The 24043-nt window shown below is 48.6% G+C and overlaps 2 protein-coding genes across 8 annotated transcripts in view; one reads left to right on the top strand and one right to left on the bottom strand.

Annotated features, from left to right (window-relative positions):
• Positions 1–2084: 2084 nt before the first annotated feature.
• ASB8 (ankyrin repeat and SOCS box containing 8) lies at positions 2085–11789 on the top strand. Of its 4 annotated transcripts, none has more exons than XM_007058518.4 (4): positions 2085–2167; positions 3607–3768; positions 8230–8334; positions 9079–11789. In XM_007058518.4, exons 2-4 carry the CDS (start codon positions 3652–3654, stop codon positions 9709–9711), a joined length of 855 nt encoding a protein of 284 aa, XP_007058580.1. In that variant the 5' UTR covers positions 2085–2167; positions 3607–3651; the 3' UTR covers positions 9712–11789. The 4 variants fall into 4 exon arrangements, with proteins under 4 accessions (XP_007058580.1, XP_027676811.1, XP_027676812.1 ...); XM_027821010.3 differs by having other exon boundaries at positions 2100–2245; XM_027821011.3 differs by lacking the exon at positions 2085–2167 and adding an exon at positions 6588–6771 and having other exon boundaries at positions 3634–3768.
• A 3101-nt stretch (positions 11790–14890) lies between these two features.
• The window catches only part of PFKM (phosphofructokinase, muscle), a 50536-nt gene continuing 41383 nt past the window's right edge, over positions 14891–24043 (bottom strand). For all 4 annotated transcript variants that reach the window (XM_037883771.2, XM_043533079.1, XM_043533080.1 and 1 more), the window contains exons 18-23: positions 22934–23098; positions 21534–21595; positions 20545–20656; positions 19793–19892; positions 16501–16606; positions 14891–15506 (exon numbers count right to left, since the gene is read on the bottom strand). In XM_037883771.2, coding sequence (XP_037739699.2) covers positions 15359–15506; positions 16501–16606; positions 19793–19892; positions 20545–20656; positions 21534–21595; positions 22934–23098 — 693 coding nt within the window. In that variant the 3' untranslated portion in view covers positions 14891–15358. The remainder of the gene's footprint in view (positions 15507–16500; positions 16607–19792; positions 19893–20544; positions 20657–21533; positions 21596–22933; positions 23099–24043) is intronic.

Here is a 24043-nt window from a genome sequence, read left to right as displayed (position 1 = left end):
TGTCGACCCTGAATGAAACAACACGATGGAAACAGCTGTGGAGACGTCACTGCTAAGGCACTTCAGCTAGCATCGGCAATAAGTGGATTTGCAGTTGTATCACGTGAGCGTAGCGTGGTCAGGATTTTCAAAAGCAACTAGTGATCAGTTGCCCAACTTGAAACACCTTAAAAGGGGCTAATTTTTAGAAAGTGCTGAGTTCCTGCCCTCTGAAAATCAGGCCCCTTTTGGGGGTCCAAAATAACTTGAGAAACTATTAACCTATGTGTTTTTGTCACTTCTGTAAAAGATGAAGATCTGCTATTGGCCTCAGCTAAGGAATTACTTCTTTAACTCAGATGATAAAAGCTCAGGCTTTTATATCTGGAGGTGCTGGATTCAAGCTCGTCTGGTGACCCAAGTGTAGGGGGTATTGTTACATTTTATCTGAGTTCCTTGAAGAAAGCATCAGCTTCTCCACACAAAGAAAAGGAGTACTTGTGGCACCTTAGAGACTCACCAATTTATTTGAGCATAAGCTTTCGTGAGCTACAGCTCACTTCATCGGATGCATCGGAAGCACAGGAAGACAGACCTTCTCGGGTGACTATAAGGAGCAAGTACAACCCACTCTAGGGTGCCCAGGCAGCAAGTGTGAAAAGTCGGGTCAGGGGGTGGGGGTGGGTGGGTAAGAGGTGCCTATATAAGAAAAAGTCCCCAAAATCGGGACTGTCCCTATAAAATCGGGACATCTGGTTACTCTAACCCACTCAGAATAGCATGTGCTTACACTTCAATCCCCTGTTTCCATTTGCCATGATGGTCCATTCCTGACCTGGTGGCAGGTTCCTTTGTTGTGTGATACCAACTCCCTCCTTTCTCCGAGGGTCAGGCACCATCTTTCCTCCTTGCCCTCTGACCAGATGTCTTTAAGATCCCATATACCTTGAGCAAATCACTGTCTCGCCCCCTCACATTTGGGACACTGGAGTAGGAAGTGTTTGTGCTTCAGTCTGTCTTGCTGGCCGCAGAGTCGCTCCTCTCGGGGATCAGGCCACGCGTGGTGTCTCCTGATTGCTCCCTCTAGCTGGTGGTCACCAACGTGGTATTTGGCAAGGCTCTGCCTTAGCACCAGCTCCTTCGGTGGGAGGCACAAGAAGCCCTCCCCCGCCCCGAGAAAGCTGAACTCCTGCGCGGAGGGGGCAGGGGAAAGGAGCCGAGGGGGTTATGGAACCATCTGTCCAGAGGGGGCTCCTCCAGACACTTCCCATCCGTCCCCCCACTCAGGGGCTGGCTCAGGCCTTGACCCGGGACCGTTTCTACACCCCCCGGACCCAGATTTTTGGGTCCTGTCCCCATCCTTCCCTGGCGCCCAGGGTTTATGCAGCCCAGCACAAGCCACCCCAACACCCCACCCAGCCAGGGCCGGGGGGGTCCCCCAAAACCAGTCACCAAAACAAGGGGCCCCTAGTCTCCCAGACCCACTGGGCCCGGCCAAGGGGATTGAGCCAGGCAGGCTGAGCGAGGAGGGGATTGGAGCAGAGCCGGGTGAGGGGCGGGGCCTGGAGGGTGAGGGAGGAGGGGATTGGAGCAGAGCCGAGTGAGGGGTGGGGCCTGGAGGGTGAGGGAGAAGGGGATTGGAGCAGAGCCGGGTGAGGGGCGGGGCCTGGAGGGTGAGGGAGGAGGGGATTGGAGCAGAGCCGGGTGAGGGGCGGGGCCTGGAGGGTGAGGGAGGAGGGGATTGGAGCAGAGCCGGGTGAGGGGCGGGGCCTGGAGGGTGAGGGAGGAGGGGATTGGAACAGAGCCGGGTGAGGGGCGGGGCCTGGGGGTGAGGGAGGAGGGGATTGGAGCAGAGCCGAGTGAGGGGCGGGGCCTGGAGGGTGAGGGAGGAGGGGATTGGAGCAGAGCCGGGTGAGGGGCGGGGCCTGGAGGGTGAGGGAGGAGGGGATTGGAGAAGAGCCGGGTGAGGGGCGGGGCCTGGAGGGTGAGGGAGGAGGGGATTGGAGCAGAGCCGGGTGAGGGGCGGGGCCTGGAGGGTGAGGGAGGAGGGGATTGGAGCAGAGCCGGGTGAGGGGCGGGGCCTGGAGGGTGAGGGAGGAGGGGATTGGAACAGAACAGTCGGAGTCCTTCAATGCGCACGCGCGCTGTGTCGTCATTGCTTCAGTCACGTTGTCTCGCCTTCCGACCGGTGAGTTTCCGCCTCCGGTTGGGGGCAGCGGGACCCCGTTTCCCCCATGTCCGGGGCTCAGCGCCGCTGCCGGGGCTGGTGAGTGAGGCCGGGCCCCGCGTCCCTCCCGGTGCCCAGCCCCGCGTAGCGGCCCTGAACGTCACGCCCCCGTCACCCCCCCCACTGCCCCATCGCCCCCCCGTCACCTCTCCCCCCACTGCCCCGTCACTCCCCCCATTGCCCCCTGTCACCCCTCCCCCCACTGCCCTGTCACCCCCTGTCACCCCCTCCCCCCACTGCCCCATCGCCCCCCCGTCACTCCCCCATTGCCCCCCGTCACCCCCCCACTGCCCCATCGCCGCCCCGTCACCCCTCCCCCCACTGCCCCGTCACCCCCCATCGCCTCCCGTCACTCCCCCCATTGCCCCCTGTCACCCCCTCCCCCCATTGCCCCATCACCCCCCGTCACTCCCCATTGCCCCCTGTCACCCCTCCACCCACTGCCCCATTGCCCCCCCGTCACACTCCTCCCCCCACTGACCCGTCATCCCCCACCATCTCCACCTCTGCCTGTCTTCTCCTCCTCCCCCTGCCTCCCATCACCCTTTTTTTATCTTCCTCTGCTGTCCCCCTTTCCCTCCCCCCAGCCAGTCCCTACTCGCTCTCTCCCTTCCCCCTGCTGGCCCTTTCGGCCGTCGCCCCCTCTCTCTGACCCCCATCGACTAGTGTTGGGTGAAGGCGGGTGTGTGTGTGTGTGTGTGTGTGTGTGAGAGAGAGAGACAGAGAGAGAGATTAAGGGTGTGTGTGTGTGTGTGTGTGAGAGAGAGAGAGAGAGAGACAGAGAGAGAGATTAAGGGCTCAGGCTGGAAAGTGTCACTCACTTGTGGTGTCCTTGCACTTGCTGCAGGATGCCAAGCATCCTAGTTGCCAGGTGTGCTGCGGGCTGCTGTGAAGTTATAGATCCTGCCTCAGAGAGCTACCTGCCATCAGAGGAAGGAAGTGGAGCGGGGTGGGGTGGGGGACAGGGGAGATGGTAGGATTGGAAGTTTTTTAGGGCAGGGACTGTAATTTTGCTCTGTATTTTCCCGTGTCTAGCACAATGGGGTCCTGGACCATGGCTGGGGCCCCTAGGCGTTACAGTAATTCAAATGAATAGTAAGTGTCTTTGGCTTTAAAAAAACTGCGAACATGGGAAGGTCACAGACATGCAGTTGTTAAAATTCAGGGATTAAAAGTATCTTTGTCTGAAGGGGAAACATCCATTAGTTTTGAAGCTTTTAAAAAAGAATTGTAGAAAGAGAGCAAATATTGTTGATATAAATGCTGCTAGGAAACGGAGTGGTGTCTGGCCAGTCTCATGGGCAGACTGAGTTTTCGTGCTGAGATGAATAATGCTTGGTGTGTGGCTTGCAGGGGAGTTGAGAAATAATTTGTTTAAAACTTTTTTTTTTTCTTTCCAGGCAGTTTAGAGCATGTGGATTAACTGAAGGAGCTTGAGTTCCAGTATGTGGTATATTATGCAGAGCATTCAGAGTAAATACTCCTTGTCAGAGCGGTTGATCCGGACTATAACAGCCATACGATCTTTCCCACATGATAATGTTGAAGATCTTATCAGCAGGGTACGTAAACACTATGTTGCTTTAGTGTTGTGTTTTGAAAGCTTGTGCTTCTCTATCTGTATATCTCTATCTCATCTAATATATGTATAAGCGAGTCTCATCTTACGCGCATTTAACATGCGCGAATTCAGCTTTGCGCGGTCGGCAGAAACAAAACCAAAAAAAAGAGAAAAATAACAATTTAAATACTGTACCTGTAGTGCGGGCGATTCCGCCTGCCGTTACACTCAATATAGTTTTGACTTTTCGCGATTTTCTCTTTACGCACTGATTGCAGAACGTAACCCCAGCGTAAGATGAAACTCGCCTGTATGTGTGAATGAGAGGCACCGATGGCAAGGGCATGAACCTGTCTTTTGTTTCTGGCTCTCCCACTGTTGTGTGACCTGGGGCAAGTCACTTACCCTCTCTGTGCTTCTTTCTCCCCTCACTCTTTGTCTTATCTGTCTAGATTCAGGGCAGAGATTGTCCCACTGTATCTTTACGGTGTCCAGAGCAACAGAGCTCTGATTTTGTTTGAGACCTGCAAGTACTGTGGTAATAGAGGTAATGTATAGCTTGACTGGGTGGCTAGGCGGATATCAAGTCATAGTGCCATGTCGAAATGCTGAAGCTGAGAACTTAAACACACAATTCAGGGAAATTCTAGAGGTAAGGTTCACACAACAAATTTAACTCTGCTGCATTGTGTCTAATACCCAGCGCCCCATAATTCTGTTGCAGAGTTCATCAAGATCTTCCACCCTAGAAATCCTCTTCTGTTGATCTGTATCTCACCTCTGAGTGAAACTGTTTCCCTAAGGGCAGAGGTACTACAGAGATGGATGCTATATAAAGACCCACATAAAGGAGAATTTGTAAACAAAGGGTTCAGACAGCCCTTTCCAAGTCCTACCTGGAGATACGAAAACAAGGGATTGCAGCAGGCAATTTGCAGCCCTGCCATGTGGATCAGAAGCCTGCTTGTAACTGGAGTTTACCTTAACCTGTGAGAAAATGGAGCGTCTGGCCGGAGGCAGAAGACTCTTTGTCTTCTGAACTACATGATACTCTTACTGCATTTGGTTTCTTTATTACATGCATCACTGTGCCGTTACAGTTAGTTATTGAACACTTTGTGTTCTAGCCTCTGGTTTCACACCCTCATATTCCCAATCTGAAGTGTTCAAAAATCATGATTCAGGCCTCCAAAAATTGAGATTTTATTTTTTTTAAATTGGGGTTGTTGGTGTTTTTGCCTTGTATTTCTTCAGCCTGAAGGGGTGTGTTTTTTCAAACTTTTTCCTCCATAACTGTGAGGGCTAGAAACTTTTTTTTTTTTTTTTTTTTTTTTTTTTTTAAAGAAAAGCTGAGAGTCTCACACATAATTACAGGTCTCCGGGAGGTGGAGCTTTAAGAAAAACACCAACTAATGTGAGAACTTGCGATTTAAAAATGAGAAGTGGCAATGCCAACGTTGACCTTGAGGGCTGAAAGTTTTCACGTTTGGTCTCTACCTACGGGTGACTGAAGAAAGAAAGAACTGCTACTGGAAGTCAACTAAAAATAATCCCGAGCACCTATTTTTCATGGGGGGAAAGCCTCTCAGAACAGCAGAACTTCAAAGCTTTAGACTAAATTCAATCTTTAATAGTGATAGAATATTTGAAAATACAGGACATCAGGCTTTCCATATATCCTCCTGCTCACATTTGGTGTGAGAGTTGCACAAACCTGCCTTTCTCGTTACAAAAATCCCCACCATCTTCATCCCAGTTGCCGTAAAATTCCTAGCTCTTCCCACAACGTTCAATGAACGGAGCCTTCAGCTTTTTCTTCTGCCCACTGCTATTGTCCGTGTTAAATATCATCATTCTGGAATTACTGCCCCCGTGTAAGATACCTGGGGAAGCATTCCAGATCCAGTGCGTTTGATCAAAATATTCAAATAACAAATGCAGTATGGTATGGATTGTAATTCATTCTATCTAATGCAATAAAAACCTGCGGCTTTTTCCCTCTCATTTTGGGCTGCTGCAGAAGTTTGGGGGGGTATGTGTGTGTTGGGGGAGACTTAAAGAGAATATGAAGGGCACTTAGAAATGTATCAGGAAATGGAGGGGTGTTGAAGGAATATGAGTCAACCATATAATTAATGAGATGGAGAAGAATCTTTCTGCCAGGCAGACTCCTACACACCACGAGCAATTACTTTTGTCCAGTATTGATCAATGGGAACGTCAGGTATCAGAGGGGTAGCTGTGTTAGTCTGTATCCACAAAAACAACGAGGAGTCCTGTGGCACCTTAAAGACTAACAGATTTATTTGGGCATAAGCTTTCGAGGGTAAAACCCCCCCACTTCTTCAGATGCATCTAATGCCATTTGACAGAGGCCATGACGTAAAATGGGCCGGAATAGATGCATTTACTAACGCCATTCGCTGTTCCCTGTTTTTTACCCACGAAAGCTTAGGCCCAGATAAATCTGTTAGTCTTCAAGGTGCCACCAGACTCCTTGTTGTCTTTTTGGGAATGTCATGCCACTTCTGGCTGCAAGGGAGAAGGGGAGAAAATTGGGGTGGGGTGTTTAGTCTGTTATAAGTGATCCAGAGCAAGGCACCTAGAACTGAGATTCTGCATACTGTTCAAACCCTTAAATGTCAAACTCTTCCAAACTCCGCTTCTTAAAATTAAACTGTAAAATATGCTTAGCCTACTGCAAAGGAAAAGGCTACGCACTTGTCATCGTTTCAGATTCCTCACCCCGTTGTAAATGGCAGAGGGTCCAGATTAGCCTGGACTGATTCAAGCAGCTGCTGTGCTATTTTAATCCCTCAGGTATTTCGAGGTTAAGGAAGTCCAGAAAAAGTGCCATAAATCAGCTTGGTGATTAAGGAAGCCCTTTGAAGTGGGCAGACTCCCTGGCTTCATGCAGTGTATTCTATAGCTGAACAATACTTCAAAACCGTACAGGTGCAGGACACACCTTAACCTGAGATTAGCTGGGAGGCATCTGCGTTATGTAAGTTTGTTTGCCAGTCCTAATGTGTCAGATGCTTGGATGCCAGTGATTCGGGTGCAGTATTGAAAAGTAGGAACAGGGCCCACCCCTGCCTTTTGCCAGAGCCCCTTTTAAATGAACAGAAGTCCAGACTCTGTATATGGAACTAGAGGCTCCTCCCTATAAAACTGGGCAGTCTAGGAATAGAATTTGGGGCTGCAACTGAACTTGTCAAGGGTTACCTAACTTGCTGCCAGCTTTCTCAGTGTCCAATAAAATTGCCACCAACGATTCTTGAGTCCGAAGGAAATGTCAGCTGATACAAGTTGCCTGCCCGAGTTTGTTTGGAAGATGGCTCATATACCAGTTGTGACTGTGATATGTAATAATGTTACGAACACTGTACATGACCGGTCAGAGGGGAAGTTATTGTATAGCGCATTATTAGAATTTCCTGGGTGATTGTGCTAACCCCGATATACGATGTTTGTTTGTTATATGCCTGTAATGCTCAAATTCAATGGCGTTTGTGTATGAGCGCAACACCGATGGCTTCCCAGTTAAGAACTTCCAAGCGCACACTCTAAAGACAATGGGTCAAGCCGCTAGCTTCAAGGATCCTGTCTCCAACAAGCAGCAAACTTTGTTTTGCCGGAACTGGAAGTTGCCCATTACAAAGGGTTAAGTTAAGCTAGACTTATGTATAGTCTGTTTTATTTTTAAAGATGTTTTCTGTAGAACGCTCTTGTTTTAAGTAAATGATACTTTGCTTTAAGGAGGCTGTTTGGTCACTGGTTACCACTCTTGGTGCCCTGAAGGGAACAGAACGGCAGCGTCTGAACCCAAGTCAGACTTGCTGAGGCAACCATGGTTAATACCAGGAGACAGAGCAGGCCCTGGGTCGCAGAGAGTGGGAGAATCGTGTGATTCCATCCCCAGCCAGGTGACTGCTAGAGGCTACTGGCCTGAGGGTGGGGGGTGCATTCAACAAGATCGAATGGCGTCAGAGGTGCAGTGCACCTGGTAACTCTGACACCAGTGGCTAGTGATCAAGGTTTATTAGGGCCATGGGTTGCTAATGTGTTGATCTGAACTTTGTCCTCTGCTTGAGATAAGGGCAGCTCTTAGGATGAGGGAGAGAATGCCCTTCCAGAGCCATAGTAGCAACAAAGGGGAGTGAATTACAAAGACACCGATGGAAGCTGCAAGATGAGAGGATCTAGACAGTGGTCTGAAATTGTAGGTTCTAATACAAAAAATGACCTGATATTACTCATGAGTGTAATATGCTTGGAACATCTATTTAGAAACACTTTATAATAAGGTTCCATTGATACTGTAACCATCTCAGTATGTAGCATCTAGTGTGGGAATATCTTACACTTAACTGGTGTGCGAATGTGACAGAGGCCATGATGTAAACTGGGCCGGAATAGATGCATTTACTAACGCCATTCGCTATTCCCTGTTTTTCCTCAGGGAGCCGATGTTAACTGTATGCACGGCATTCTGAAGCCGCTACACTGCGCTTGTATGGTTGCCGATGTGGACTGTGTTGAATTACTGCTGCAAAAAGGAGCGGAGGTAAAAGCATTTAAAAAAACATTCCTTTAAACTGGATATAGGAGAGCCATTCAGTTGGGAGCTGATGCAGCCACAGTAAAGACGCTCTGTAGTTTGAAAGAAAATCAGTTTGCAGCCAACCTAGTAAAAAAAACCCTTCGGTCTTGGCATGCGTCTAGATCTCAATGAACCGTAGTTACTGTACCATGATCTTGAACGGATGTATTTTAACTACGGAGGCCTAAAGTTGTGTATATGTACGGCACGTGTCTATAGTTCAGTGACTTGCATTCACGGCATCTGCCTTATGCTCTAGTCTGGCAAATGTGCACTTACCGAGCTGCACAGCTGATGTTACGCAATTCGGGAAGTCTTTCCTTACCTTTTATGGGAGTGTGTGTCTGCAGTTTGACTCTCTCATACACATCAGTTGGGGAGGAAGGAGGTTTTGTGGCTAATGCCCAGGATTGGGTGTTTGAAGATCTAGGTTACATTATTGACTTTAGTACAAGCTTTCTGTGTGATCTTGGGCAAATCATTGACCCTCTATGCCTGAGTTTCCTTTTTTGTAAAACAGAGGTGAAAATTCCCATTGTTGTCAGAGTGTTGCAATGCAGAGCTAATGCTGCGAACACTGGTAAAACTTCCATCAACTTCAGTGGGAGCAGAGTTAGATTAGTGCCCAGCGTTCTGCAAATCCCACTCAAAGATCTGTTAATGCGTAATACCCATCTCCCAAGAATCCATTCCTCTCTCTCTCTGCAGGTCAACGCCCTTGACGGGTACAACCGAACAGCCCTTCATTATGCAGCAGAAAAAGATGAGACCTGTGTTGAGATCCTCTTAGAATATGGTGCAAACCCCAGTGCACTGGATGGGAACAAGGACACGCCCCTCCATTGGGCTGCCTTTAAAAACAATGCAGAGTGTGTCCGAACGCTTTTGGAGAACGGCGCCTTGGTTAATGCTCGGGATTATAATGACGACACACCCCTGAGCTGGGCTGCCATGAAAGGAAACCTAGAGAGCGTGAGCATACTCTTGGATTTCGGAGCGGAGGTCAGAGTGGTTAATTTGAAAGGGCAGACGCCGATATCTAGGCTGGTTGCGTTGTTGGTCAGAGGACTTGGTACTGAGCGAGAAGATTCTTGCTTTGATCTTCTTCACAGAGCTATTGGTCACTTTGATTTAAGAAAAAATGGTAATATGCCCAGGGAGGTAACAAGAGATCAGCAGCTGTGTGAAAAACTTACCCTGCTCTGCTCCACCCCAGGTACCTTAAAGACACTGTCTCGCTACGCCCTGCGGCATAGCCTGGGAGTCCAGTTCCTGCCGGATGCAGTGAAGGAGCTTCCTTTGCCTGAGTCCCTGAAAGAATATCTGTTGCTCCTTAGATAAGCGAGCGGTCAAATTCTAGGGGATTCGGTGCTTGATTCACTGCCCCCGTTCCTTATGCTTTATGGGGATGCCAGTAACATAACTAGATTTGTGACTCAGTCTCTGACATGACAGACACTGGGTTCCTCCTCCTCGCTCTGATGGTCAAGCTGATGACCAGTCGTCATCCAAGATTACTCCAGGCTCTAGGGCTTCCTCTCCTGTCTCACCCAGAGCACCATACAGGACGGTGACCTCCATGGTGGCACCTGGCACTATTGATGGATCAAAAGTGTGGGGGTGAAATACTTGTGCAATTTCTTCCTGCATGAGCCTGTTCCCCATCTCCAGCCTCAGGATTTCTCTCCGAATTCAGTACCAGGCCACCAGCCGTCTCACAAGACATTCTTGAATAGAATCCATCACCTTTCCTGCCACAGAAAGACAAATTATTGTCCTGCTTTCTGGAGACTAGGTGGGCTTTAGCGAGAGAGAGGCCTTCTCAACTAAGTGTGGAGAGCAGGCAAAGGGGGTCTAGTCCTGTTGGAAGGAATTAAGTATGGGAGGGAGTCTTGGAGCATGGGAAAATCCCACATGGTTGCTCTTGCCTGTTGGAGGAAGTGAGCTGGTGCCAGCCAGCTTCAGGGCTGTCTTGACTGAGTCAACCAGGCAGTAAGCAGGACTCCTGCTTGCAGACTTGTTAGTTTTAGCGATAGCTCCCACCCCAAGCACACGTATTCAGTTTGTATTTTTTCATAGACCTTGGAAGAAGAGCTCCTTCCTACAGAGTGTTTGTATCTCTAATCACTGCTTTCCACACTGCACCTCTCAATGTGTAGAGCACCGCAGCCAGCTCTCTGGATGGATGGAGTCATGAGCAGAGATGGAGAACTGTAGGGAAGGTAAGCCCTGTCTGGAGATACACCCGTTTTTCCTTCACAACATGCACTGGGAGATTCCCCCTGCACACCTCCCTTATTATTTCTAAGATGCATCAACTCTTCATTGCAGGGGAAGGAGATATTTTTTTAAACGTGTTCCAAACAAAGCAAATAGCATGAACGCAGACGTTTCCCGAGAGCAGGGTGGGGCGGGCGTGTGAATCTTTGGCGCTCCTATCGCACCAGTAAGAGAGGTCTCCCGGCTCACTACTGCTGTGGAATCATTAAGGAAAGAGTAGCACTCAACACTGCTGCTGGGATCCAGCAGCACTTGCCAGAGCCACTGAACTGCATCGTCTCTGGCTGATTTCAGAAAGGCTCCGGTGGAGCTACCCTTGCCCACGACTGCAGTAACAGTGGCTATTAAGCAGAGCTGTGTGGATGTGATGGGGGGGGGTGTATGAAAGTGGGGAGCGTTATGGGATTCTCACAATATAAAGAGTGCGCCCTCTCAAAAACACAATCAGCAACCGCCACACTTTGTCCTAATGAACAGCCCCTCTCAAAATCCTGCACTTCAGGTGGTTCGGGTCCTCTGGTGAAAGAAGTAGGTGCCAAAGTGCAGCGTGAGTCTAGACTCCGTTGTGAGGGCTGTTCTCTGCTTCAGGAGATCACCCTGCTGAGAACGTGCTTTTCGCATCTTCCAGTGTTGGTGGCACCCTGCACTACTGATCTCCAGTCCTGCCTGGTGTGAATGTACTCTGGAGCAATGGGAGGGATTCACAGCTTGTAATCCTAGGCACTTGGTTTCTGTGACATATTCGCTCACACTAACACATTTGAAGGTGTTTTGGTTAAAGTCTGACACTTGGTTTTACACTATCCCGCTTGCCATTTCATTGATTTTCTTGAGGGCAGCGTATATGAGGGCTCACAGCACTTCCAGGAGGGAGAACTGGTCAGCAATTCCTCAGGCAGTGCCCCGTTTTTAACAAGACTCTGTTTTCAATGTGGGGTTCCTTGAAACACAGAGTGACAACATCCAACTAGGGAGAACGTTCCAAAATAGGAAAAGGAGCTGTTGGAAAGCTCTTCTGTATATAAAATTCTGCTGGGAACCATGAAACACTCCCCCCACTTCTGGTTTCTGTAGTGATTTGTCTTGTTGCTCTCTGTATTTTATAGTTACAAAAATAAACCACTCACGACCAGCTCTAAGCAGCTCCTTCTGTGCTAGCTATCTTTTCACTGATGCTGTCTGGGTGCTTTGGGATTCTCTCCTTATTAATTTGGCTTCATTGGTCTACACTACAGAGTACTGCCGTACATTGACCGAACTGTAAGTGTCCACGCTAAAATGTTGCTCCCGCCAATGTAACTCACCCACTACTGCAACCTAATAATTCTACCTTGATGAGAAGTGTAGCGCTTAACTCGATGTAGTTAGGTTGACGCAGTGAAAGAGTAGGCACTGCATTGCTTACATTGCCTGTTGCCCCATGGGGCTGACCGCTGGAGCCCTGCCACCCATTGAGGGATTGGGGGGCAGAAAGGAGATTCTGAGCCTGGCCTGCCGCCCGATGAGGGATGGTGGGGGAGGAGAGGGGAGTCCGCGCCTCGGCTACCTCCTGCTGAGGGATTGGAGTGGGAGAGGAGGGTCATCCGTGTGTGCGCTCCTGGTGAGGATGCACACCGTTGACCGAAGGAGCTAGTGTGGACCTTAAAAATTGAATTAACTACTGCGATGGCTGTATATTGACTTCATTTTGTAGTGTAGACGTGCCCCGAGACTCTTCACAAATCCTTTTGCTGTTCTGGCAATGATCACAGCATTTCTAGGAGACCGAATTCAGCTCTTATATGACTGCTCTCCAAGGAGTTCTCATGGAGAAACACAGCGAAGAGCAGGCTGCCCGTGAAAGCTTTCTGAGCCTTACTGTTAGTGAGCTGCAGAAAGGTGGCTCGGCAACATGGGGATGCTTAAGAGAATGAGTGACTGTCCAGATCCCAGCCAGTCCTTTAAGGAATAAAGGACCCTGTGCCTTTCAGTTTCTCCTTGCTGCTTTCCCTCAGCCTGTTCCAGTGACGTTCACTAGGTCTCATTGATATCTGAGGTCTCCAGTTCTACATTATACCTCCTCCAACCGTTCTCTTCAAACAAGCAAGCTCTTGTATCTACCATCCTTAAACCACTTGCTCCAGGATCCCTCCCCATCTCAGGAAACTGCTCTCTTCTGGCCTCTCTACCCCATTCCTTAACCAGATGCATTCAGCAGTGTGGCTGCTGCTGATGCACCCAGGATCAGACTCCTGGGCGGTGTTGTTCTCAATGGAGAGTCCTCGCATGTTGAATTAGTTCAGTACTAAAGCTTGAGATGTGCTACAAGACCTGTCTTGTTATGCTGGTCTCCTTGCCAATATGAAGCGGGACAGTAGGCCAGCAATGTTCTTCTGAGAAGAACCTCCCAGAGTTTTTCCCTATTTGGGAAGCAGCTCAAAATGTAGGGGAAGCTAGCCTTTTCCCTTTGGACGATGGGACCTGATGGGTCTCAGTTCATCAGAGGGTATTTAGCTCTTGGTCAGAAGAGCCATGAGGGCCATCAGCTTAGCTAGTGCCAGGAGAAGCCAACCTCCTCAGAGCTGGTTCAAAAAAAGGTAAGTGTGTTTTGGGAAAATCTTTTTTGGGGAGAGGAACCCCAATTTGTTTTTTGGTGGGAAATATTCCCCTTGTCTTCAAAACAAAACAACTCCCCTCCAGAAAAAGATGCCAGAGTTTTTTCCTCACTTACTTTATTTTTATTTTCTCTTTTCTAAAAAAAACAGAACCTAGTTCAAAATGAAAAAAAAAAAAAATTCAAAATTTTGTTTTGAAATTCTTGTAAAAATTGAGCCGGGGGAGAAACTTTTCTGCTATAGGGTCACCTCTTTTCTGTTTTTTAACAAAATAAAAGGCTTCCACCGTCTCTCCTCTTCAGCCTGAATTTCCCTCCGCCGGCCCCTCCAGAGACCAGGATTCTCTTCCTGAGGAGGGCTTGTTTAGCGCAGCTCTTGGCATTTGTCCAAGTATCTGACCCGTGAGCACCTCTGCTGCAGTGTGACCTTTCAAATGAAGGTATTAGCGGCAGTGCTCATGTGAGCCTCCACCGCCCCGGGCGTGTGACAAAGCTGGTAGACCTGGTATCTGTAATGTTCTTAGGCTCTGACCTCAGCTTCTGCGAACTACCAGGATGTTGTGATACGGAATTGTCATCCTGGAGGAGGAGATCATGGTTGGGGGGACATTACAGGCTAGGGGACGAGGACGCAGGCCTGGTCTCCATTAGACACTTTTGCCAGCATAGCAGTGTTGGTTAGGGGAATGACTCTCTCTTGGTGACCTTTCTATACCGGCAAAAGACCTAACGTAGATGCAGTGATACCAGCTTAAAAGTACTTTTGCTGGCATAGGTTATTTCACTCGAGGAGCTGGTATAAGCTATCCCAGCACCAGCCCTTTATTGCCAGTATGAGATGCATCTGCACTAGGAAGGTTTGCCAGGACAGCTCTACAGGTAATCCTTTACTAGTGTAGACTAGGCTTCCGGAGAGCTGGGTTCTATTCCTGGCTCTGCCACTGGGTGACCTAGTCGACCCTGTGCCTCTTGTTTCCTTAGCAAGGGGGCTGATACTTCGCTGCTGCAGAAGGGTGTTGAGGATAAATTCCACTAGAGAATGCCAGGTGCTCAGATACGGTGCTGTGTGAAGCGTCCAGCTAGCTGGACGTGAACAGATAGGGTGGCATTCATAGTGCATTGATCGGTTAAGTATTGGGGCATGAGTTTGATTGAAGGAGCTTGCTAGAAAAGCAGGATGCTGAAGTAGAATCTCACCCAGACCCTGCGTGCATACTCCAGTAGCAAGCCCATATCCCCACCATGGCTATGCTGCTGCTTTAGTAAGGCGAGCTCGGGTAGGCCTACATGTGCTGCAGTCACACCTCTGACTGATTGCCGTGTAGACAGACCCTTATAAGCTCTTCGGGGAAGGGACTGTCTTTTTGTTGTTAGAAAAGGAGTACTTGTGGCACCTTAGAGACTAACTGTTTCTGTACTCCTTTTCTTTTTGCGGATACAGACTAACACGTCTGCTACTCTGAAACCTGTCTTTTTGTTGTGTGTGTGTACAGCACCGAACACCGTGAGGCCTGATCCGTGACTGGGGCTCCTAAGTGCCACCATAATATAAATTAGTAACAGGATTCAGACAGGTTGATGCAGGCAACTCCCTGGTCAAACAATTCCTGTTCATTCAAGCGTCTGGAGAAGTTAAAACCAAAGTAATTCTACTCATAGTGTTTATTCTCATTTCGCTGGCACTTCCTGACATAACAAGAGCCAGTTCAGAAACATGGAGGGTTTCTTTTAAAACCATGACATAAATTAGATTCTAACGTTTTAAAATATTAACTTGGATGTACAAGAAGCCTGACCGACTCATCCATTTAAACTACCCTGTGGAAGCTAAATCAGCCCCAGGAAGTGCATTTCAAAACTCTTTTTTAACCAGTAAATTAGGCAGTTTTATATACCAGGATATTGCATTACCATCCTGGGAGTTGTGTGTCTTGTTTTCATACGCACACGTGACTGACTGCAGCCCCAACTACTGTATAAATGCTAGACTGCTGCATGCTGAGCTGGGGACGTGAGCTAAAACAGGAAGAACTTTATTTCAGAGGTCCCTGATGCCAAAAGCTATTTTTAGAGGCAGATCTGCTTTTGTTTCAGCTGTGTTGCCTCTCCAGCGGTTCAGATGTTGGCTTCAGCAGGGACCCCCTTGTGCGTGATGTGTTCCAAGTGGGCTTTCTCAGAGGTATCCAAGTCGGTCTTGTATTTGGCCAGAATCTTTAAGATTGGACGAAGTTTTAGCCACCACTGTTGTTTGGGGAGGCGGTGCCTGTTGGGGAAAAAGAAATGTATATTGTAAAACCCACTCCCGAACATGGGACACACGTTAGGCATATTGCTTAATGCATTACTGGAAGGTGCTCAGAAACTCTGATGATGAGCATGGTAGGGGAACCTATAGAGAAAAGAAAATAATTGTGATCAGCAGCGACTTTTTAATCCACACCTCTGGATCACACAGGCATATGCGTGATGCTGCTCATTTATGAGCTAATATACTTAGAAAAGATTTGGAGTTACCAGGAAGGTCAAAGCAATGATCCCCACCCAGGGGCTGGATGAGCTACTGCTCCCAACAGGAAATAACTCTGGGAGCAGGCAGGGAAGTGTTGATTTTATTAATAGATTTCAAGGTCAGATGGGACATTCTGATCAGCTTGACCTCCCACAGGTGTAGAACCTCCCCCAGTGATTCCTGCTGTGAGCTTGTTGCTTCAGGTTGAGCTAGAGCATCACTTTTAGGAAGATACCTAGTCCTAGATTTTAAAGACTCCACATGAGAAAGGATCCGCTGTGTCCCTTGGGAAGCTGTTCCCATTGCTTACTCTGGTTTAAGGCACACATTTTTATTTCCAACCATGTGATTTTTATCTAGCTTCAACTTCCAGCTCCTGGGTCTTGTTACTCCTTTATCTGCTGGGTTCAAAAGCCCTTCTTCATGCTGATCATGGTCTTTATGGTACAACTGCTCTGTACCCTCACACTGTCTTCTCCCGTTGGTTTTTTAAATAAGTTGAGCCGTGGGACTTCTACCACTTCTTTTGGGATGCTATTCTGTTCGCTGAGAGATCTCCCCACTTGGAAGACTTACCTGATGTTCAGCCTATGATATACCTGTGTCTTAATTAGAGATCAGCTCTCTACAACCTCCCTCCTTGCTTCCTAACCCTTTCAAATGTTGTTTTCATATCCTCCCTTACTCATCAATTCGTCACCAGTGCGGTAGATGCACAGGAAAGGGGGAGAATGTTTGGAAAACCTACTCAAAATCGGTCTGTTCTTCGAGTTCGGCGAGTGGCTGGAAGACAAGATTCCGTCTGCGCATGCCCAAGAGGCAGGCTGAATCTGCGGTGTTGGCAAAGATACGACCTGCAAGGAATTGGAGTGAAACCATCTTAGTACTTCAGTACCCAGCCCTCCAGCTCATCTGCTGCAGCTCACTGATTGTGTGCCCAAGTTCATTTGCAGAGGAGGCAAAAACCTGGACATGGAGGCAGAGAACAAAGCAAGGCAGCCTGAGGCCACCCTCAAATGTGACAGTGAGGCCTCTTGCTGAATGCTATGGGATTGCATGGTCCCCTGAGCCATTCATTCTGCCGAGAAATGCAATATAGGGAGATATCTTGTTTGAAGGCTAGTTGGTTCATCTCTGCCTTCAACCAGTTCTACTATTACTGGTGTATGGAGTACATGCTGTCAAGCTTAGATAAGTCTTAAGTGTAATTTTTCCCATATCCTCACACTGTACTTCAGAAGAGAATTATATGTACCAAACAAATTGTCCAATAAAAAAGTCACTGTCTGTGGGAGGAAAAAAAAACCCAAAACCAGGTTCCACCCTGCCCACTGATTGCATGGGGCGAATATCCCTGCGGATTTTGAAATCTGTATGTTCCTGGAGACTGACGCTAGGTGAATTCAAAGTAAGTGAAAAGCACAACTGGATGCAAGGATCCTTCCTCCTCAAACACATTTGGTTAACTTAGCAGCCACAGCATTTCATTTCTAACCATCACCTCCTCATGCGCTAAGCAGCCTGCTGCTCCATGTTCCGTAATAATGCCTAGCTCTTTTCATCAGTAGATTTCAAAGTGCTTTACAAAGGTCAATTTCCTTATCCCCATTATACAGATGGGGAAACTGAAGCACAGAGAGGGGATGTGACTTGCTCCAGGTCACCCAACAGGTGCCCCCATGTTTCTGGAGTCCACCCAGTGCTCTAACCTCTAGGCCACACGGTTTTGGTACCGTAAGCCTCATCCCAGCCTCTTAGTTTTTGAACGGCCAAATTCTCTTCTCCCCCAAACGTACCCTAGGTGTCTGTGACTCAGGCTCTTGCAGTTCCTGGGGCCAGCGCTGGTCCTAGCCCTTATACCCCCATCTTTTTTTTTTTTTTCCCCCATCAGAAATGAGGAGCTGCCCCCCCCACCCATCTGCTCTCCCACAGTCTGAAACATCCTCCTTAACTCTGAAAAACCAGATCCTAAATGCGCTGCGTTAGGGTTACCGCCTTTGCGAAAATGCACTGAGAACTTAGTTCTCAACGTCCGCCACTAGGTGGCGGCAGTGCCTTCACCCACTATGCTGTAAATGCAACACTCACCCACCTTGTCTCTCTACTCTCCTGGGACCCACACAGCTACACCAACACTGCAGGGTCCCACAAAGCAGCTGGGAGAGAAGCAACAGCCCCAGCGTGGATTGCCACGTGCTTTGAAATCATTGGTTTTAACCATGATTTAAATCAGCAGGCAGGAACCTCTGATTTAATAATCCATTTTAATCTTATTTTGCATTTGTACTTAGTTATTTTCCTTTAAAAAAACTGATTCTCATTAGTTGATAACCACTACATGTTGGTTTGCAACTAAATACAGCCTTTTCACTCCATGTGGTGCTTCTTTTTGCTAACCAGGAAGCTGTAGTGTTTATTAGTTTAACATACATTTATTCAGATGCTTAATTTTTCCTTTTTTCTTACTCTTAGAAAACGGTGAATGACACATTTATTTACTACATTAATTTTTTACTCAAGCTACCTTAAATGTGCTGAATACATAAGAAAAAAATAAGTTTATCAAAACCAACTGATTTATTAAACAAAGGAAGCATTGGCTGTAGTTGGTGAATTGAATTGATTGTTTTCTGGTCACTATGGCCCAGATCCACAGAGAGTTATGTGCCTAAACGCCAGACAGAGGCGCTAAGTCCCTGTTTTGGCAGCACTGCAATCCATAAAACTCAGAACCCGTAGGCCCCTATACTCACTCAGACCTAAGTTGTCAGGGTAAAAGCTACCTTGGTGCTTATGTTTCTGCCTCTGGGCATGCACGCTGCTGCCTTCCTCTAGGAATCCAGATGCCCATCTCCCACCTAGGTCCCAGAGTGATTCACAAACTGGGGGAAGATCGGTGAAAGGCCACCTGCTGGATCAGGTCTCGTTCAACACCCTGGTGGAGAGGGTAGTGCCCACTCTTAGCCCAGTGATTAGAGCACTTGCCTGGTATGTGAGAAGGGAAATCCCTCAAATCCTACCTCTCCAGAGAGTGCTCTAGCCACTGAGCTATGCAATAGTCTGGTGGGGGGCTTCCTTAACCTCTCCCACTGAAGCTGTTCCACTCTGGATAAATAATGGAGCAATTGGAGCCAGGGGACTGGATGCTGGGTCTCCGTTCTCCCTGGTGGATGCCCTAATCGCTGGCCTACAGAGCCACTCTCAGGCATTGGGCCAGAGAGAGAGAGTGGCTCTGTCGGCCAGCGGTCAGGGCCTCAGGTGGGTGATGGGCGACCCATCTTCCATCGACCTCATTCCATCAACCTCACACTGCCTACACTGGGGGTTAGGTCGACTTAACTGTGTCTCTTAAGGGGTGGATTTTTCATACCCGAGAGATCGCTCTGCCGATACAACTTTTCAGTGTATACAGTGTTGCAACCCCGAGTCCCTTCATAGATCCTCATGTCCTTCAAGATTTTAGAGCCAGTAGATCTCATCCTCTCACAGCTCCTTTAGATGGAAAGAGCGAAAACAAACTTTCCTGCTTTTTTCAACTCCCAATCGGTTCCTCAGCTTCAGACAAACTAATCATGGAGCTGAACTAGGTGAATAAACCGAAATGAAGAAAACGGTCTCTCTGCACTCGCAGCAGAGGCCGTGGCTGTTAAAAGCTGGTTTAGCATGTCCGCAAAGTCTAGTTCCAGGTGCTAAGCCAGTGCTTTCTCCCCACTCAGCGGTTTGACTTTCTTTAAAACTTCGACAGCAATCAGGTACTATTTGAATATTTTTTATTTAATTTAAATGATTTAAAAAGATTATAGTAAGTTTAGGCCTTAGGTAGGTTGTTAAATTTGAAATTAATTTTAAAGAAAAATGGATTTAATTTCAAAACCAAATCCCATTTAAATACAAATCTGATTTTTTAAAATCTATTTTTATCCACCCTGAATGTAGCCACAAAAGCACGTGACATGTGCACCCAACTACTGCACAGAAAGCTAGGTGGATGGCTCTGTCTGGGCCATGGGGGTCTCTTCCTACCGTGACGTGTAACCTACCATGCCTGGAGTATTCCTTGATTTTTCCAGTGAGCCATGCCACAGACTTCGCACCCATCTTTGTTCCAAAGTTCCTGTCGAAGGGAGTCGGCGTCCCACCCTGCCATTCGCAGTGAGAGAGTCAGTTTGGTTTCAGGCATGAAGAGTCATGACAACAGGGAGAACTCGCTGCCTTTCAATGGGATCACCGGCCCAGAAGGCAGAATTAATCGTACAAGGGCTGTTGCTTCTGGACACTGTACCAACCCCAAATTCTAGCACCTGTGATCAACACCAAGACCCCCAGCACTTGGCCCAGCAAGGCGATTTCCATCTAGTACTGTTCTCTCCCAGCAGAGGATTTTGGAGCCTGGCTCTTTAAGGTGGTGTTGCCAGAAGCCTATCCAACTGCTCCTTTCCAATAGTTTGGGTCATTTGGACAAAGCAATAGGGCAGAGGAAAGATGGTACTGAACTGGGAGGAGCTTTGCTATCTAGAGGAGAGCATCCTCTGTTATTTAGCATATTATAATGGCACTGACTGAGATCAGGACTCCATTGGGCCGAGTGGTACCGAGATAGGCCCTGGCACAAAGAGCTCAGTCTAAGCAGCCAAAGGGCGGGAGGGGAAACAGAGGCATCAAGAGGGAAAGGGACTTGGACAAGGTCACTCACCAGCTGAGTGGCAAAGCTGGGACCAGAACTCAGGTCTCCTGAGTCCTCGTCTAGTGCCCCATCCACTAGGCCACGCTACCTCACCGGCTTCGTGTGTACCTGCTGCATGTGTCCCAGCACGTTCTTCCTGCTCTCGAAGATGCCTTTCCCTTCTTCTGAATACAGGTTGAAGATGAAGTCGGTGGTGTAGTTTTCGTTGCACTTCTCATTCCTGTGAGATGCAAACACGAAAGCCCAAGTGAATGAGGGGTGGACACGACAGATGGAGACAGAATACTCAAATAAGTGGCTTTAAGGCATTGGGTGATGGGGGAAAAACTGGGGCAGGAAGGAGATTCATGAAGAGAGAAATATAGATTGGTGAGGCAGAGCTGAATGACAGCTCAGGGTCAGCCCTTTGGAAATGTGCTGGGCCTGTATTGCCTGTGGTTTTCATTTGTGAGTATGGCTGGATGGTTTTTTTTTTACCGTTACACCAGGGAGATGAGCAGATCTTTTCCCTAGACAGATCTGGAGAACATTCCCAAAGATCCAAAATGACTCAGGTTCCTAAATCCCATTGAAAGTCAATGGGACCTGTGTTTCTAAAGCCCCAGATCCTCAGAAGTATTTAGGTGCCTAATTCCTACTGAAATCAATGGGCACCTAAATACCTTTGCTGAGCTGGGCCTAAGTGACTTAGGTGCTTTTGAAAATGTTGCCTTATAGCTGACTGTATTTTACGAATCCCAAGGTCCATTGGTGGTCTTTGCACCAGGATTCTGATTGCTCTCCAGACCCTCAGAGCACCATTGTTCATACAGGCTGTGGAATGTATATCCCACGTAAGAGGCGTCCAGCATAATATGGATTATCTAATGCTGTTCATGGAAAAGGGCTTTACGAGAGGGAAAGTCTCATCCCCAGGGTACAGCTGAGGAACCTGCTAGACAAAGAAGGCAAGTGACTTGCCTTAGGACAGCCAGCAGGGCTGTGGCAAAGCCAGGAACAGAACCCAGGTCTCCTAAGTCCTGGTCCAGCGCTTCAGCCACTGGCCCCTGCTACAGCCTGTGACTGTCCCCACCCTGACTTGTTTTGATGCTGGTTACCTCAACACCAGGCCTCTCTTCACTGTGGTCTTCATTTTCTCACACAGATGCTCGACGTTAACCTGTTAACGTAGAAAAGAGCAGGAGGCTTCTTAGATTCCTGTGAATTTTTTAAAGCAAATCCAGATATTTTAAAAGCAATTTTTAAAAGGAGTAAATGCAAATCCACATCTCGGGGAGCAGGAAAACCTCTCCGGTCAGTCGATAAAGCTCAGCTGAAGGGGAATGCCTATCAGATGAGAGCTAACTAGGCCGCTGAAACGCCCGTGTGATGTATACCTAGACTGCAGTAACTGAGGGTTCAGAACTGCCATTGATTTTAACGGGACGTTACGGCCAATGGCAAAACAGTGGTGCCTGCGTGCACCCTTGGAGGAGTAGATGCCCCTAACCCCAGCGCTGATCTCAGTCTAGTTACTAGGCTCCATGCAGGAGTCGCTGGGTGAGATCCTTCAGCCTGTGGGGTGCAGGAAGTCAGAGCAGATGATCAGAATGGCCCCTTCAGGCCTTAAAGTCTATGGGCCAGCTTCTCATTCGCACTGTTACTGATTATGATTTGTATTCTGGCACGGACCAGGATCCCATTGTGCTAGGCGCTGTATGGACACAGGCCAAAAAGCCAGTCCAGGCTCCAAAGTGCTCACAAGCTCCAGTTCCTTTGTGTTGCCAGAGCCGTGGAAAAGGGCATTGGTGTAAATAAGAACCAGGCCCTACAAAAGCCGCAATAACTCCACTGCAGCCCAGGGCCTTGCTCTGGATTTAGACTAGGGTCACTGAGAGCAGCATTTGCCCCCTTGCCTGACACGAGCCTTTCCAGCAGGAAGTGGGACAAGTCCGTCCACACAGACCTGCATGGATTCCCCAGGGATCCCGGTCCACTGAGACCCTCCGATTAGTTTGCATCTCTGCCCTCTAGGATACAGGCCAACAGCTGAATTAAGCAGGCACTGCTCCATTGACTTTGGTGGACTTGCACTTTTTTCTGCCAGGGGTGAACTTGGCCTTGAAGTCTGTGGAATGCCATGCCCCGGGGTGGCTCGTCAGCAGGAGGAAACAAACCTGGGGCCTCTGGATCATGAGACTCCATGGGCTGAGCTAAAAAGTCCATCGCTCTTAGCCAAGTCTGTAGCAGGCTCCTCAACCTGTATGGGGTGCTATCCCAGCCACCGCTCGAGGGAGAGCGCACACTGAATGGGGGTGGGTCAGACCTTGGGCCTGTTGGTTCCCAGTACTACAGCCACTGTGCTTTCTAGGTACATGCTTCTGCACAGCTGTAGCTCCGTGCCTGTCCAGTGGAAGGTGCTTGGACTCCAGGTGAAGAAGTCGATGCACAGTGTACTTGTGTTGTGCTGTGCTTGAGCACAGAGGAACAGATGAGTTGTTTATAGGTAGAGACTCACCTGTAAGTCGCGGATGGTGAAGGGATCTTCATAAATATAAGCCGCGTCCGCTCCTGAAGCCAGGCCTGCCATGGTGGCCAGATAGCCGCAGTACCCTCCCATGGTCTCGATGATGAACACCCGCCTCTTGGTGCCGGCTGCAGATTGTTTGATACGGTCACAGGTCTGGGGAGGGAATAGGAACAAGATTTACATAGAGCCACTTAATAAAGGCGATCAAGGCTGGGGTGATGTGAATTAGGGTTAAAGAACTACTCTGGGGGTGTGGGGATGGGGCATGTCTGTGAAACACCCAGTGAAATCTTTCATCGGAAGCGAGGTAGAGAGACTTTCCCACTCATCCCAGACCTGGAAGGCTCCTGGAGGGGAAGGACTCTCACTTTAACAGCAGCGAGGCTGAAGTGTAGTTCTCTCTTAACTGCAGAATTCCACAATGCCTCAGATTCAGTGGGATCTTGTTCTGCCGTGGTGACTTTGAGAAGCTGGGCCAAGCAGGCAGTGGTAGCAGATAACAGGGCCCTTGGGGTGGGGGTGTCACGCTGAATATTAGGGGTGGATTGGCACCTTGCAATCCAGCCTGAGTTATAATGGTAGCGTGTGGCTGCAGTGCCCCAGGGACAGGGCAGGAAGTGAACTGAGACGGAGGGTAGCAGTTCAATCCCTGCTTCACCATCTCTCCATGAGAGGGGAGTTAGCTGTCAACCCTTTTCCTGGCATAGCTTACGTCTCCCTCCATGGGCACAGCTGCATTGACTGGCACATTGTGAGAGGGGGCACTGCTTTGGCTCCAGCCACTCCCCACCCCTGCCCACCCGTCTGCAAAGCAAGGGGATTAGCAGCCCAAAGGCCACTCTCTTCTTTGCACAGTGTCTGGCAATCATGGTATCCCATGCAGGGGAAGTGGGCTCCTCATGAGCATACAACAAGACTCATAACTGAGGCCTTAGAAAGATGCAGCTGTTATGGATCAACTCATGTTCATTTTATATTTTGCAGTGGCACTGAAAACGCTTTTTATAGAACACCACAAACAATGCTCGGAATTTTGACTGTAATCTAGCCTGGAGCTGGGCAGTGGATCAATCTAATGGATTCAGCCCTCAGAAGAGA

The sequence above is a fragment of the Chelonia mydas genome, chromosome 20, assembly GCF_015237465.2.
Source record: "Chelonia mydas isolate rCheMyd1 chromosome 20, rCheMyd1.pri.v2, whole genome shotgun sequence".
Taxonomy (NCBI): domain Eukaryota; kingdom Metazoa; phylum Chordata; order Testudines; family Cheloniidae; genus Chelonia; species Chelonia mydas.
The sequence above is the reverse complement of the archived record's forward strand: the minus strand, read 5'-3'. Positions and strand labels throughout refer to the sequence as shown.